The sequence below is a fragment of the Aristolochia californica genome, unplaced genomic scaffold (assembly GCF_029961685.1).
Source record: "Aristolochia californica isolate CCGP_79_NKW_82.1479 unplaced genomic scaffold, dmAriCali1.0.hap1 SCAF_12, whole genome shotgun sequence".
NCBI classification, from domain to species: Eukaryota; Viridiplantae; Streptophyta; class Magnoliopsida; order Piperales; family Aristolochiaceae; genus Aristolochia; species Aristolochia californica.
The window spans coordinates 30,864,845-30,881,262 of NW_027181793.1; the positions used below are offsets into that span (position 1 = coordinate 30,864,845).

The 16,418-nt window shown below is 36.5% G+C and overlaps 2 protein-coding genes across 2 annotated transcripts; one reads left to right on the forward strand and one right to left on the reverse strand.

Annotated features, from left to right (window-relative positions):
• Positions 1-4,072: 4,072 nt before the first annotated feature.
• On the forward strand, positions 4,073-5,983 carry LOC137947004 (pentatricopeptide repeat-containing protein At2g03880, mitochondrial). Its single transcript, XM_068793298.1, has one exon. It carries the CDS (start codon positions 4,073-4,075, stop codon positions 5,981-5,983), a length of 1,911 nt encoding a protein of 636 aa, XP_068649399.1.
• A 2,348-nt stretch (positions 5,984-8,331) lies between these two features.
• LOC137945528 (small ribosomal subunit protein uS13z/uS13y/uS13x) lies at positions 8,332-11,510 on the reverse strand. The gene is made up of 4 exons (XM_068791464.1): positions 11,429-11,510; positions 11,089-11,249; positions 10,566-10,754; positions 8,332-8,640 (listed from the first exon to the last, which is right to left on the reverse strand). Exons 1-4 carry the CDS (start codon positions 11,429-11,431, stop codon positions 8,535-8,537), a joined length of 459 nt encoding a protein of 152 aa, XP_068647565.1. The 5' UTR covers positions 11,432-11,510; the 3' UTR covers positions 8,332-8,534.
• Positions 11,511-16,418: the final 4,908 nt, after the last annotated feature.

A 16,418-nucleotide genomic window follows, 5' to 3' on the forward strand; every position in this document is an offset into this window, starting at 1 on the left:
AATGTAGATCTGTTCCTGATACGGATCCAGGATCCACTCGTCGTCCTCGCGGTGGGATTTCAGATTTCTACTTGATCCGAGCTCTGTTTCCTTTTGGAGCTCTTCTGCTGCCTATTTGTCTATGTCATATGCGAACTGCGATGTTCTTATTTTACTTTTTCCACTGCTGTGTTATCCTAGAAAACCATGCCTGAATAGTTGCTTCGCTGTCATTTATATGACTTGGCAGGATGACCAAAGTCGACCATTCCGCTGCTTAGATTGTTGCCCTAGAAAACAAAAGCTGGAACGGGTTGAAGATCTGATCTGATTATCTACTAAATAGTGCTTTTTGTTTGGACATGATCGAATATTTTTGCGAGCAGAATGGTTGGATTGATCGTGTAAAGATGGAATTCGAGCAGCAGAAAACTGATCGCAAATCTGGTTTAATTGGAGGTTTTAATTTCAGTTAAGTAGCAGTTAATCCTAATCAAGTCAACGATACAATTGGATCTTAGGAGAGAGATGATGGGCCCCGCAGTCACCTGTATAATCCGCTGTATCGGGGCACGTTTTCTGGTTGTTCTTAATTGCCAGAGGAGATATCAGATAAGGTGGGCAATGGAGCCGAGCGAGTCTGGCGTCGGAACAGAGGAAAGGAAGAGGAGGAGAAAGGGCAGGACGGGAGTGGGTCCCACATTCATGCACACGGACACGTGCCTCTGTCCAGACCGTCTACGTGGCAAATTTTTACCCGTCGCGGGACCTGATTGGTACAATCATCTTCTTTGACTAATCGGCACCGACAAGATTCCAAGCTGTCGCTGTAGCAGGCCTCCCTATTTACACGTACGGATCACCGTAGTGCATCCACACAAGGGGCGCACGCTAGTCGAGCGGATGCGCACTGGGTGCGGCTTCGAGCCCGAGATCCGTTGTCGGTACCGTTGGATGGATCCGTGACCCATCTTCCTTACTCCGAGGCACCAGACCAGTTCACCTCCTCGCGAGACCCGAGATCCGGGTCGTGCTGCTTTACTGCAGAGTCGCAGACCTACAGTAGTCTCTTCGGTTCCATTTGTTCAAAGTAAATTTAATGGTGTGCGCAGGATTAGTGCGTACATTGAGGTGCACACGTTAGATTCATTCGGCTCCGCCTCAGAGATTATATGGTCCGAGAAGATGGATCGGGAACGAAAAAAACAAGCGATAGAATGCGGATAAGAAGGCCGGTGGGCCCAATAAGCATGGCACGTGATGTCATGCAAGAGTGTACATTAATGCGCGCAGAAGAGAGTCCAGGTCCAGTGCCGAGTCTGTTGCTTCTCTCCTAAACAATTCAATCAATGGCGAACAGTTGAAAGGCGAGAACGAAAAGAAAAAAACCAGTAGAAACAGAGAGTAGATTGCCGGTCTCATTAATCACACTATGGTCCCTCGTCTGCTCTAACTCAGGTGCTCTGGCTGGCACTAGAAGCCTTCAAATGTGAGGGTCGTAGTGAAAATGATTTCAGATTGTGGGCGCGCGAGGTATGTTCAGCTATTTCTGTTTTTCTTTTTCTTTTTACCTCCGCCATTGTTTTACTTTCACCAAGAACAAGAAAAACGGGGAGTCCTCTTTTTCTGCGCTAATTAATTAGTCTAAAGCAGAAATAGCGTAATAGAATTCGAAAGATGAAACTCTTTCAGGGAGTGAATTGCTGAAATGCCACAGAAACAAAGCATACATGGACGAGTCTCAATCCTAAAAAATCTCACACGTGCACAAACAAGCAGGACTACAATATCATGAAAGAGACGTAAAAAAATGTGGTCCACATCTTCTTTTCTGGATTCTGGATACTGGATACGTGACACAGATGTAACAAATAGTAAAAGCTCAAAAGCACTCAAGTATATATCAGCTGTTGGGAAGACTGGACAGGGCTGTCCTGGGTGAAGTAACCTTACCTCTTTGGGACTGATATGCTGAAAAAAGAGCATCCCTGAGAGGAAATGATGAAATTTAGTTATTTATCACAATTGATAGATTGATTGATGACGATTGTGTGTTTGGACGGGGAAAGAAAAAGGAAATGTAGTTTTATTTCCTAGATAACTTTTTCCAATTTTTCTGAATTTTTTTTTATTTATCATTTTTAAAATAAAAATAATCGTGATATAAATTAAAAGATTATAATAATTATTATATATAAAATAGAGATACGTAAAATATAGGAATAGTGAAGGTGTCAAGGCATCTCACGTAAACGTATGGAAGCAGTGTACTTTGGGACTCCTAAAATTCTTCAATAAGTGAAAAAGTGGGAACCACTAATGATAAAGAAAGGTGGCAATGGCTCTCCTCCACCGGAGAGAGAGAAAAAAGAGGCCGAGTTGACACTGGACATGGACTAGCTGAAGGGAAGACCACTTCGTTTTGTTTTTGCTTTCTTTTCAGATGACGTCAACCTCAATCTATTCCTCAGCATCAAATTGCCCCGTGGGCCCTCCACCACTGACGGTTCAGATGGTTTCTTCCCCACTAAATTATTTTATTTTATTTTATTTTTCTTTCCTTCCACCCGATACACGCACACAAAAATCCAATAACGGGCGCAGGTTAAAAAGGTCCCATCTCAAAAGTGTCACACACGTGCGCACGCTAGCAAAAATTATTGGGACTTTGAAAGGGGAGTGACCCACTGGGGGGCGTGTAGGATACTTACATGCGCGGGAGATGGAAGACAAAAGCGGGCCCAGCGGAGAGCAGACAATAATGGTAAAGCGAGATGTGTGTAAGATAAGGTACAATATAAAAACACTCAAGTGTGAGTGGGCCCACCACTTTTTTGGTCTTTTCAAAGTACAAAAAAAAAACATAAGAGGGATATCGAACGCTTTATCTTCAATAATAATCTGATTTTAAACAAATCAATGTGATTAACCCGTACTTAATGATGTTTTCTGCTTTTAATCATAAACACCGGAACGGTGATTTACGATCAATACTTAAAATGATAAACAAGAACAAGATCAGAAAAGCAGAAAAAAATAAGGTAACCAGTTGTTGATCTTTCCACTCTGAGTCCATCGCCTCCACCAGAAGAAAACAAGCCAGGGGGCATTAGTAAGAGACGAGGAGGCCAGATTCTTATTTGAAAAAAGGTTGCATTTGCAGTGGGCTAGTGGATGTGATTTGGCTTCACGTGAATTGTTATGGAAAAGAAAATCTTATCAGTGACATGAAAGCCTTCACCTTCATGTGAATGAAGAACCAAGTACTAACTATTAATGTTGTTCATTTGCAAGTGGAAATAACTGTCCATACGCGGAAGCCTTCATGTCCACCTTTCACGTTCCAAAAGTGAATGTATCAAACGGTATGTTTTGAATTCTCAAATTTTAGTTTTTATATATTTTACACAATAATATCATATAAATATAATTTTTGTTAATTGTGTTAAGGATAAAAACGATCAGCTGGTTATTTTTTTTATTTTTAAAATAAGATACATGATTTTTTTCCTTTATGTAAGGACAAAAATACCCTTTGAATCTACTTAAACACTTTTTATTATGAACCACTGAGTACCATAAATAATATTAAAAAATCAAAGTAATTTTTATTATTAAATTAATTAATTAACAAAATACCCGACTTTTAAATTTAATCTTCAAAATACCTAACTTTAACTTGTCAACCGCTAACAACATCATCATTGCCCACTAGTGTGGCGACACATTATCCTTGCCACATCAGCTCTAAAACCACGTCAACCCTTATTTTTTCATCTTTCTTCCTTTTTTTTTTTTCTATTTTTCACAATGTAAAAGAGGCGGCAGAAAAGTGCTGCCTCCAGCTACTGTTTTTTCTCTGCCACGCTGGCGGTCGTGGTTGACCGTTCGATGTGGTAATTCAATATTTTGATACAATTAAAATTGGGTATTTTGTTTAAAAAAAAATTAAATGGATTTTTTTCTCAAAATTCCCTTTCACTAATTGTACAAGTGCACTAACGGCCTCTTGGAGTATTTTTAAAAGTGGCGCGAGTGATGCTCTGGTTCAACACCATGAACTCATGAAGTCTCTTTTTCCTTCGTATTCGCCATGAAATTTCTCTCAAAAACCATTGCGCCAGCTTTCTCTACCCTCTCATACTCTGCTCGTGCTGGCCTCAATCAAATGATTCAAAAGGCTTCTCCTTCCGCGGTGGTTGGTGATTTCAAGAGATTTTGCTACCAAAAGGATCTCCCCCAAGCCATTAGTGTCTTGAAATCCCTACTGGACCAAAATATTCACGCTGATGCAGTCATCTATGTCGACATCATCAAATTATGCGCCCAACGCGGCGCAGTTGAACAAGGTAAACTGGTTCACAATCATATTTTTGCTTATGGGCCCAGTCCACCACTATTCTTAGTTAACACTCTCCTCGGCATGTACGTGAAATTTAATTTAATTGACGAAGCGCAGAAGCTATTTGACGGAATGCCTGAAAGAAATGTGGTATCTTGGACAACTTTGATTGCGGCATATACTAATAGCAACTGTGGCGAGAAAGCTTTGAAGCTTTTGGTTGTAATGAATCATGAAGGCGTGAGACCAAATGGTCATACTTTTTCATCTGTTTTGAGAGCCTCCGATGGGTTAAGGACCCTTAGACAACTTCATTGTAGTATACTAAAGTATGGTTTGGAATCCGATGTGTTTGTTCGTAGTGCTTTAATTGATATTTATTCAAAATGGGGTCACTTGGAAATGGCTTCCAGCGTTTTTGGAGAGATGGTTACTGGGGACTTAGTTGTGTGGAATTCAGTTATTGGTGCATATGCTCAGAATGGCCATAGTGAACAAGCGTTGAGTTTATTTAAGCAAATGCGAAGGGCTGGTTTTCCCCCTAATCAGGGTACCTTAACAAGTGCTTTCAGGGCATGCACAGGTTCGGTTATGTCAGAGTTGGGCAGGCAAGTACATGTCCAAGTTCTCAAATTTGATAGTGACCTGATTCTTGAAAATGCTCTTCTTGACATGTACTGCAAATGTGGAAGCTTAGAAGAAGCAGTCCTGCTTTTTGAGAGAATGAAGGAAAGGGATGTAATATCTTGGAGCACCATGGTTGCAGGTTTAGCTCAAAATGGTCAAAGCAGAGAAGCTTTGGAACTTTTCAAGTCCATGAAACAATCTGGAATCAAACCAAATTACATAACAATGGTAGGGGTGCTATTTGCGTGTAGCCATGCAGGCTTGGTTGATGATGGTTGGAACCACTTTAATTCTATGAAGAGGCTTTATGGAATTGAACCAGGCAGAGAGCATTTTGGTTGCATGGTTGATCTTCTTGGAAGGGCTGGCAGGGTTGAAGAAGCTGTGAAATTCATCAATGAGATGAAATGCGAACCAGATTCCGTCTCTTGGAGAACTCTTTTAAATGCATGTCGGGTTCATCGAAAAATGGAGCTGGCCATATTGGCAGCAAAAAAAATTCTTCAGTATGACCCAGAAGATATTGGGGCTTATGTCCTTTTATCTAACATATATGCAGAGTCCCGTAGGTGGGGAGATGTGGAGAGAGTGAGGGAAACCATGAGAAATAGAGGGGTGAGGAAGGATCCTGGCTGCAGCTGGATTGAACTGGAAAATATGATTCATGTGTTTACTAAAGGTGATAAGTCGCATCCATCAATAGATGAAATTATTTTGGAGTTAAATATGTTAATTCAGAGAACAGTGGAGGTGGGTTATGTTCCTGACACAAGTTTTATATTGCATGATCTGGATGGCGAACAAGGAGAGTACTCACTTCGGTATCACAGTGAAAAGTTGGCTGTTGCATTTGGGTTGATGAAGTCTGCAAGAGGAAAACCTATTAGGATCATTAAGAACCTTAGAATATGTGGTGATTGTCATTCCTTCATGAAACACATATCAAAGGTAGAGAGCTGTAATATCAAGATAAGGGACCCAGTACGATTCCATCATTTCAAAGATGGAAGATGTACTTGTGGGGATTATTGGTAATGTGCTGGTTATTCCCAAGAGGCTATACCCTTCCTTAGAGCTGGTTTTCAAGAGCATCCATGAATTTGGCCGAATCACTTGAGGCTTTCCATCAAGTCACTACTCATCTGATTGTCACTTGTGAGGCATATGACTCTCCTAAATGACCTCCTATATAAATGGGTCAGGAGACCATATCTGGTTCCTACTCATCTGGTTGTGTCGCGTATGAGCTCTCCTGAAATGACCTCTTATGTCAATGGGTCAGGAAACCTATTATGAACAGGAGAAATTAGTCCAAAGCCTCCTATTGCCGATTGGGAAGAGTGTTTCTCATTTTTGTATTGGCATAAGAAGAAAAATCACATGCTAGCATTTTGTAGATGCCTAAGGGAAACAGCGAGTTCAGCAATTGTTGGTATCATTGCTTATGGATGAATGACAAGCTTTCAACTGCATTCTCAAAAAAAAATTCATTGATGTAATTCTGTTGAAACTTGTCCCAGCGCCTGCCACTGGTAAATTTTAAGAGGTGAAGGAGAGACAATGTAGAAGATTTAGATCTAGAAAGGGGTGAAACTGGCAAGACAAATTTTGACATGCGCTCTGGAATTAGTTCCTCAGCTCTAGTAGAGTTTATGAAGAGAGTAAATCATTCCCTGTTATTGCAATTTGGTATAAGTGACTGAACCCTGAAAATTTTCAAGATAGAATGCCTAAACTCTTTCTCCTTGGAAGTTTCATGGACGGTGTTACCAACAAGAGATTGACATAGTTACATTAATGTTTTCAAGAATTCCTGCTTCAGAAACTTCTTACTGATGGGAAGATGCAGGAGTGAAGCCTCATGCTGGGAATCACAAAGTCTGCTCATGTTTATCATCTGTGCTTTACTCTTTTATCTTTTTTCCTCTTATAGTAGGATGTTTCATTCATTTCCTATTGGAAAAATGTTGATTATTCATTGTTGACTATTACAGTTTACCAATCATTTTATGAAGTAAAAATAAAAGACATATCTTGAGCACATCAAAGTGTGTATTATCAGTGTGGATTTAATGTGATTTTTTATATGGTTAATATTTCATATACTCCTGAAATTTAATAAAAGTGGAAGACATTCCTAGCCCTAGTTTTCAAAATAATCTCCATATTACTATCATTAAATTCAGTAAAAAAACTTTAATTTTCTCATGTGAAAAGACAAGAAAAATTTTTATAATATAAAATTTTGCAGTATTTATAAATGTGCATATGAATGTTTTAGTGTATGTTCATAAGCAATGTAGGACCTACCTAAACTGTATAAATGTATGACAGATTATTTTTGGAGAATCTTATTTCAAATTGGCCTATCTTTTCTATATAGACCTCAATTGAACAACTCATAAGGCCGTATGATTAAAAAAATTCATTGTAATATTCTCGTAATGGTCTATTAATGTTTTTAATCATCAAAGTTAAAGTTGACAGTGCATTCTGCTTGTAGATACATTTTGTGAAATAACAAGCATATGTAAATGTTGAATTTTTGGAAAAAAAATATTCAGTAATTTGAGTATAATAAATCTCTATTTATAATAGAGAAAACTAGTAAAATCCAATTTTAATTAAACTGCTTTTGTTTCCAGTTACACCCAAAAGTTCGAGTTCAACACTAAAATATAAGTCCTAGAACAATTGAATATAAATAAAAGATTAACGTAACTAAATCACCTTTAAACTTCTTCTATGAGACATTTTTCCATAATAATTTTAGTTTTGTAAGACTTCTTATTGTGAGAGTCATGTGAGATTTTATCATACCTACACTGTAAACATCAATTTGACAAACAGGCAAACTATTTCTTTCACTACTATACTTGGGGTGTTGGATAAAGTGGCTGCTAATCCTTATTGTTCACATTGAATGTTATCTGATGATGCAAGAAAGGTCTTGATTTCTGGACTTCCAAAGCAGCCCTCACCACAGGCTGTCAATGGTGTCCACTTCTGTCTGGGACCAAGAGCAACACCTGGAGCCCGGACCTTATGTTAGAATTGCCATTCGAGCCGATGATGCAAAGATTGGTAGATTAGTTTATACTAGTTAAATTATATAGTCAGTAGCACAAATTCTAGCTTTCCCTGTAGCCTCATCGAATCCACAGACGTAAGAAAAGTGATCTACACCTCCCCAATGCTGTAGAAAACTTGAGAGAGTTGATGCAAGAAAAATGGAGGCGAACCCTTACCTAGGCATTAGGGGCAATCTCTTAATTACCAAAAATAAGTTCCACCAAACCCTTAATCGATTTTTCCTCCCACAACGCTTTAGCGCCTTATAACAATCCAAATTGGTAGACTTAGATTGAATGATTTGCTCAGAATTAGATCCAAACCAACTTACTTTTGTAGTTAAATAAGAAATCCATCCGGTCTAACAAAATTATGTATCATAACCTGGCTACTTTCTTTGCCACTCTACTGCGGAAGTTGAGCATCATATCAATGAAAACTCTACAAATGAAATCCTAAAAGGCTCCTCTTCAAATTCCAAAACTCTTGTAAGACGGCAGCAACAAGGAAAAGCTCAACGCTTCTTGGACACACCAACAGTTTTACCTCTGCGGCCTGTTGTCTTGGTGTGCTGACCACGAACACGGAGACCCCAGTAGTGCCTCAAACCACGGTGGTTCCTGCAGTTAAGAGAAGATTATTAGGAACAGCTCTTCAAACACAAAGAGGAGACGCCTGGTCAAACTGACATGAAGAAGATGAGCAGGCACCAATGTTCTGATAAAAAACCTAATCAATGTGGCATTAGCTTAGTATAGTGTGTGTGGTATTCACAAGAAACATATCATAATTTTTACAGCAGATCATAGACCTATTTTTGGTTTTTTTACTATTTCTGGAAAAGTTGGTTTTCTTTAATGTAGGCTTAGTTAAAAATTCAGATACCCAGGCAACTGGGCCCCACAAGATTGTGTAAGGACACCCAATCCACAAAAAGAAAAAAATAAATGTCATATAGATAAGAAGTACTAAAATAATGCCACATCAAATCGTCAAACAAGCACCCAATACCTTTAATAAGTCAATTTCCATATTCTTCTTTTTTTCTTCTAAATTCAGGTACAAAATAGCTTGTCATAAAACCAAGCAGGACATGAAACACTGCTTTCCAATTATCTTAACATAGAAGCCACTTAATCAGCAATTCAGTTTTGCTCAAATATATTCTTGCAGCAAAAATTTCAAAATAAAAATTAAAATAATTCAAAATTATTCAAAAACAGGTCATAACTACAACAAACCACTGTATCCAAAATGAATTTGCATAACATGTCTTTCATAGACAAAACTTCTACAATAGGAAACAGGCTCGAAGTTGATAACAATACATTGTAACTCACTACATGTTACACACTATAAAAAATTGTGCACATGTGGACACAGAATTGCTTTTATATGTTTATCTTGGATCTGAATATGGCAGACAATTATAATAATTCTAAATACAACTTGGTTTAATCTCACTGCATTGCTGGGAGAATTAAAACTAAACAAGAATATAAGTAGGAACTTTACCTGCAATAGTTTCAACTCTAAAATAAAAATTGTTAAAACTAAATTGCTATAAATATGCCAGGTAATGTGCAGATCACACCCTTCAAAAACTTGAACCAGCATATTTCTAGAACCATTCAAATTGTTGGAAAATAGACCTCATAAGAAAGTAACATGCAAGTTTACCTATAGTCTTCGAGCTCAATTTAACAGAAAAATGATATAGCAAAGATGAATTCCTCAGAAGTCCATTACAAAGTGCAATTGTAGACAATCCACCTCATTTTTCTAATGAAAATAATTTATAACAAGATACCAAATCCTTGTGGTTAGAACAGAAAAAGAAGAAAAAGCAGGCTCTGAGACAGGGAAGTGTGAGGTTTAAGAAACCTCCCCACTGCTATATCTAAAAGAGCAGTCTCCTTACAATAAACAGAAGCCCGGTAACACAGACTCTGTCATTGTATATTTGATAATGGCATATAATGAAACTGCCATGAACAAGGAAAAAACAAACAAGGATTCTAGTTTTGTGGGCAAAGTCAAAAACGTAGTGTAGTGTTATATAGTTACAAAATGAAATGTACTTCCTCCAGTTCCAATTGCAATCTTCATGGCCCAAAAACTAATTTTATTCTGTTTGGCGTGACTTTACTGGGCTCCAAGCACATGTACAAGAAGTTATGGGCATAAGTCATAACTTGTATACCGTCATGAAAAAGACTACAAGATATCACTTTTTTTATATTAGTAGGATTCAACTACTTTGCCAACTGACAAAAAAAACCATATCCACTAATATAAATTCAGACTCAACTGCATCATCAACAAGTCAAGAAAATTAGTTACAAAGGTTTCGTGATGAATTTCAATAACCAGAAAATTTCAAGAAGAAATATTTTAGGTGGCTCTTACCATGGAAATTTTAATTCATTCATGACAACCACACATGCCCAAGTAAGATGAAAAGAATGAGAATCCAAGAAACAAAAACAGATCGAAGTTTGATAGGGTACTCATACTAAGCAGCACATTGTAACATATGATTTACCTGATCTTCTTCAGCCTCTCCAAGTCATCTCTTAATTTCATATCCAGAGCATTGGATACTACCTGAGAATACCTCCCATCCTTGTAATCCTTCTTCCTGTTCAAAAACCAGTCTGGAATTTTGAACTGGCGAGGATTGGCAACAATAACCATCAAATTCTCCAACTCTGCAGCAGATAGCTCACCGGCTCTGAGAGAAGGGCAGGAAAAAAAACTCTTAGCTAAATGGAAACCTAAATTAATAATACAGAGCACGGAAATCTGTGGATGGTCTCAATCAAAGCAAACCTATTTGTATTAATTTTTACAGACTGGGCAAGTAAACTGCAGTACCAGCTTCCCTTTACCAGAATCTAATAAAATAAGCATCAGATAGATCACACGAACGCAAAATCCATCGCCCAGCAAAAACCACTCATTCATACGTCAAAATATATTATTGAAAGATGAAAATCACCAAATCGTCATACCACGGATATAATAAGGATACTAAATGCACCAACGAAAGCCAAACAAGAGGATACCTTTTGTTCATATCAACATCGGCCTTCTTGCAGACGATATTGGCGAAACGCCTACCAATACCCTTGATGGAGGTCAGGGCGAACATGATCTTCTGTTTCCCATCGACATTGGTGTTCAGAACACGCAATATATGCTGAAAATCTTCGTTCGCCACCAAAGACTGAAAGAAAAAAAAAATCATCAAACCCATAGATCAAACTTCATAGTTTTTTTTCACATAAAAAAATTAAAACTTCATAATTAGGGCTCACTAAGTTTCTACTAACTATAAAATAGAACAAATCGAGCCAAAAATAAATCTGAACGGAAGAAAATAGAACACTTTGGAAGAGAACATACCATCTTTGCGACGTTCGCCGAGAGACGCAAGGGTCTAGAGCTTCTTCGCCGGTGATCACGGAAACAAAAAGCCGCGTAGTATCGGAAGATAGGGTTCTAAAGCCTTTTATCTGCCAGTTCGAGGGTTTTTTTTTTCCTCTACTGAGACGATAAAACCCTCTGAAATACTTCAGATTGACCATCATGTCCTACTGCAAAATGTTCTAATATAATAAGTGACTTTTACTATCAGGCTTCGGGATGGGCTATTTTGGATATGTTTTATGGGCCTCAAATTCCACCCATTTACTCTTTGAAAACATTTCCATTATCTTTCCCTTCAATTCACATTTTAATTTAAAAATATTTAAATAATTCATATATTTAAATATAAAAAAATCTAATACTTTGGTATTTTAAAAATATTAAATTCTATTAATTCATAAAAAATCATTTTTGACATAAATTCTAAATATTTATCTTTAAAACAAGCAAGCAAATCCATTAGAAGGATAGGGGGAAGCTTCCCATAAATAAATATTTGTATTAAAATAAGTAATAAATAGTTTTCATTCAATTCACTCAGTCTGATTATTGTCATATTTGTGGATGATTCTACTCATTTAACATGACTTTAGTTAATGAAATATAGGTCTAAAGTGTTATGTCTTTACATATTTGTGTACCATGGAGACTCAATTTCAAAGGAGAGTCCAAATATTTCATTCTAGTAATGCTAAATAATATATTTTCTAACAATTCCAATCTTATTGTAAACAACAAGTTATTATCATTAGATTTCATGTAAGTTATTGGAACAAGGTCCTCTAAATATTTTGTAGAGAGAACAAATGAAAACATTCCTTATGCTTTCGCGGTTGGGAATTTAATGTAAGTTTAGGTTTGCACAAGAGTTACATTGCACATGTAGTTGGAATATTGGGCAAATATCAAAGTAACAAATGTTTGGATAATTGGAGAGCTGCAAAGAAAGTCATGCAATACCTTCATGGGACTAAAAACTACAAGTTTACATATAGGCGAACTGATCATCTGGACATGATTGGATATTCATACTTTGATTTTATTGGCCACCTTGACTCGAAAGATAGCTGGCGTGGTCGTTTCTTGGAGAAGTTCAAAACTATATTTGATTGCTACTTCAACCACAAAAACATAACTTGTAGCATATTTTGAAGCGACAACACAGGCTATATGTGATAAATAGGGGTGGCATCGAATCGAGTCGATTCACGAGTGGCTTGGTTCCGGCTTTGTTCGATTTGGTAGAGGTGGATCTCAAACCGAGTTTGAGATCTGGCTCGTTTAAATTAACGAACCGAGCTCGACCGAACCAAGGTTCGGTTCAAAAGCTCGCGAGATGGCTCGTTAATTTAACGGGTGACCCAGGATTCGAGGGATTTGGGGGAATCAGGAGAAGAAAGAAGAGAGTTGCGTCACGGGAGTGTGGGAGCAACTCTTCCATTCCGTCTCCTCTAGCATGGCGGCACGATTTTCTCACTAACATCGTGGACCGTTGTTCGTGAGGCAACAATTCATCGAAAAATGGGGGATTTTGGTCTTCATATCCCTCGTTCTCCCTCTTCATTTCCCTCGTTCTCCCTCTCCCTCTTCATATGTAATTTCTTCATTTGCGATTTCTTCATCTGCGATTTCTTCATCTTTTATCTTCTTCCTCTTCTATTTCTTCATTCGAAGTTCTTCCTCGCCGACGAAAGTGACGCTCTGACGGAAGGAGGTAAGATTTTTATTTAATCTTCTGTTTTTTTTTTTTGTCGCCGACCTAACCCTACAAAAGCTCTAACTCTCGCTTCGCTTCAGCAGTGCTCCTTCATTATTGGAAAAACTTTTGAAAATATCCCTTAACACTCTTTCTGTTTCTGTAAGTGAAATGTTGATTTATTTTTTCATTTTTATCTGTAAGTGAAATGTTGATTTTTTTTCATTTTTATCTTTTGTATTCCATTATTTATCTTCTAACTCTCGCTTTGAATCAATAGTGCTCCTTCATTATTGGAAAGGCTTTTGGAAATATCCTTAAACACTCTTTCTATTTTTGTAAGGGAAATGTTGATTTTTTTTTTCATTTGTATTTTTTGTATTGCATTATTTATTTTCGATTAAGTGTTTTGTATTAATGATTCGGCACTATGCGTGTTTCATTCGACTTCTACATTAACCCAAATCCCATTACTCCTTTTGTGAAGAGAATACTAAGAGAAAAAGTGAGATTGAGAAGAAAGAAGAGGGAAAGGAGAAGTGTGTGCGTGAGAGAGACAAAGAAAGACATAGAGAGATAGATTACTATTTCTGAGAAGAGAAGACTAAGAGAAAAAGTGATATTGTGAATAAAGAAGAGGGAAAAGAGAAGTGTGTGCAGAGACAGAGAGAAAAGTAGTCATTAAAAAATAAATCACCCAAAAATAACAGAATAATGACTGCCTCATATGATTTTTTTAAAATATATAAGAATGTTAAAGTCAGGGGTATTTGGGTAATTTTATTTTAGGATATTGTGCTTTAAAGTTATAGTTAATGTAGAAACCTCCCTCAGGAGGTACATACAAGTTCCTACTTCAACACTTTTGAATTTTTTGATAATTTTGCTTTGTCTTTTCCTATCAATGTCGTTAAAGTGTTCCCCATAGAATTGTTAATTTCCGTAGGCATTGTTCTCCTTATTGCTTCTAGTATCTTATATTATGTGTAGGATCTTTGTTGTTTGGATTCCTTTATTTTTTTATGCTTTTAATTTACAATTTTATTTTTTTGTTGAAGTAAAAATGTCAACATCTCCTCCTCAATTGACATCAATAATTAACACTAGTTATAGTGTGGTCATAGATAGTGACTCAACTCCACCAAAATCACTTCCTCTAGAACTGTTAATGTAATAGAAGTGGCCTATATGAAAGTACCCTAAATGAGGATGAAGGTGACTCTACCCATACTTCAAAAAGACAAAAAAGTCTCATGTGTGGTTGAAATTCAAAAAAGTATCACTTAATGGTACAAAAAAGGCTCAATGTGTTCATTGTAAAATCATTTTGAGTGTTATTAGTAGTGGAGTGACTACACATATGAGTTGATATTTGAAACGTTGTCCTAGTTGAAAAGTGGCAATGAGAAAATAAAAAACCATAAACTTTCAATTAGTGAAAGTGGGGTCTAATGTTGATCAAAGTTCATTTGGACTTCCTTTTATGGATTTTGGAGGCAAATACAATCAAGCTAAAATGAGAGTACTCATTGCTCAGTGGATTCTTATGTATGAGCATTCATTCATGATAGTAGAAGATGAGAGATTTAATTTTGTAATGAAGATGGCAAATGTGAATTATGAGAAAATATCCCTAAAACCATTAAGAAGGAGTGTATGGAGGTGTACGAGGTAGAGAAAAAAAATTTAAAATTTTTATTAAAAGATATTAACAAGATTAGTCTTACCATAGATCTTTGGGAGTCCCAAAATCAAAAGATTGAATACATAGTTATTACTGGGCATTTTATTGACAGTAATCAGAAGCTAAAAAAATGACTCAAGTTTTATGCATGTTCCTCCTCCTCCTCGTGGCGTTGATATAACAGATGTTATTTACAAGTGTTTGAAAGATTGAAAAATTGAAAATAAAGTATTTAGTATCTTAGTTGATAATACTGCATATAATGATATTTGTATAAGAGTTTTGAAAGAAGATTTTTCAAGAAAAAAATGGTTTGTGGTGGAAAATTTCATGTGCGTTGTTGTGCTCATATTCTGAACTTATTAGTCCAAGATGGTATTGTTTAAATTATGGATATCATTGAAAATGTATGTGGGAGTGTCAAATTCATAAATCTGTCTGAGGCTAGACTTCCCATTTCTTTTGAAATTGTACAACAATTAGAACTAGTGAAAAGAGGTTGGTTATTGATTGTCCAAATCGTTGGAACTCCACTTATGACATGTTGTCTTCTGCATTAAAATTCAAATACGCATTATCTAGATTTAAAGTTAGAGAACGAACTTAAGATTGTTTGCAAGTCTTGATAAATAGGAAAAGGTTGAAATAGTGTGTGAGATTCTAGAAGTTTTTAATGTAGTTACTAATATAATTTTTGGGAGTGACTACCTTACTTCAAATTTGTACTTTAGTGAGGTATATAGGGTAAAAGAAGTTCTTAATTTTCATTCTACAAATGAAAATGTTTTCATTAGGATAATGGTTAGTAGCATGAAAGAGAAATTTGAGAAGTATTGGGGTGAATGTAATTTATTGATGACTGTTGCAGTTTTGGATCCAAGGGTCAAATTAATGTTGATTGAAATGTGTTTTCCAGAGATATATTATGAGGAGGAAGCTACGATGAATATAAACTTATTTCGACGCACCTTGTATGAGATCTACGATGAATATGTATCCTTATATAATGTGGATATTAGAAATGAAGAGATTGCTTCAAGTACTAGCTCTACGGGTGTTTCTACAAGTCGTATGTCATATTCTTCATAAGTTCAAGTGGGTCAAAGTTAATGAATTATGTGAAACAAGAGGAAGTAGTTAATTCACCAAGGTCATAATTGGAAATTTGTCTTGAAGAAGGTGTGTATTTTTGTGAGGAAACTTCACAATATGATTTTGATGTTTTAGAATGGTGGAAAGTGAATCAGATGAAATTTTGGGTATTATCTAAGATTGTAGCAGACATCCTTATAATTCTCATATCCACAGTAGCTTCAGAGTCTACATTTAGTGTTGGTGGTAGAGTAATATACTCACATTGTTATTCCTTGACACCAAATACAGTTCAAACTTTGATTTGTGACAGTGATTGGGTTCGGGCTCTTGATGGTGTCAAGAAAAATCAAAAGGTGAATTTTTTTGATTAATTATTTATTATGATATTTTCTACTATATATTTTAGTTTTATTTATTCAAAATTTGTTCTATGATTACAGCTTGAGAAGAAGAGTGTAGAGATAATGCTACCAGTTACATAATTTTTCATA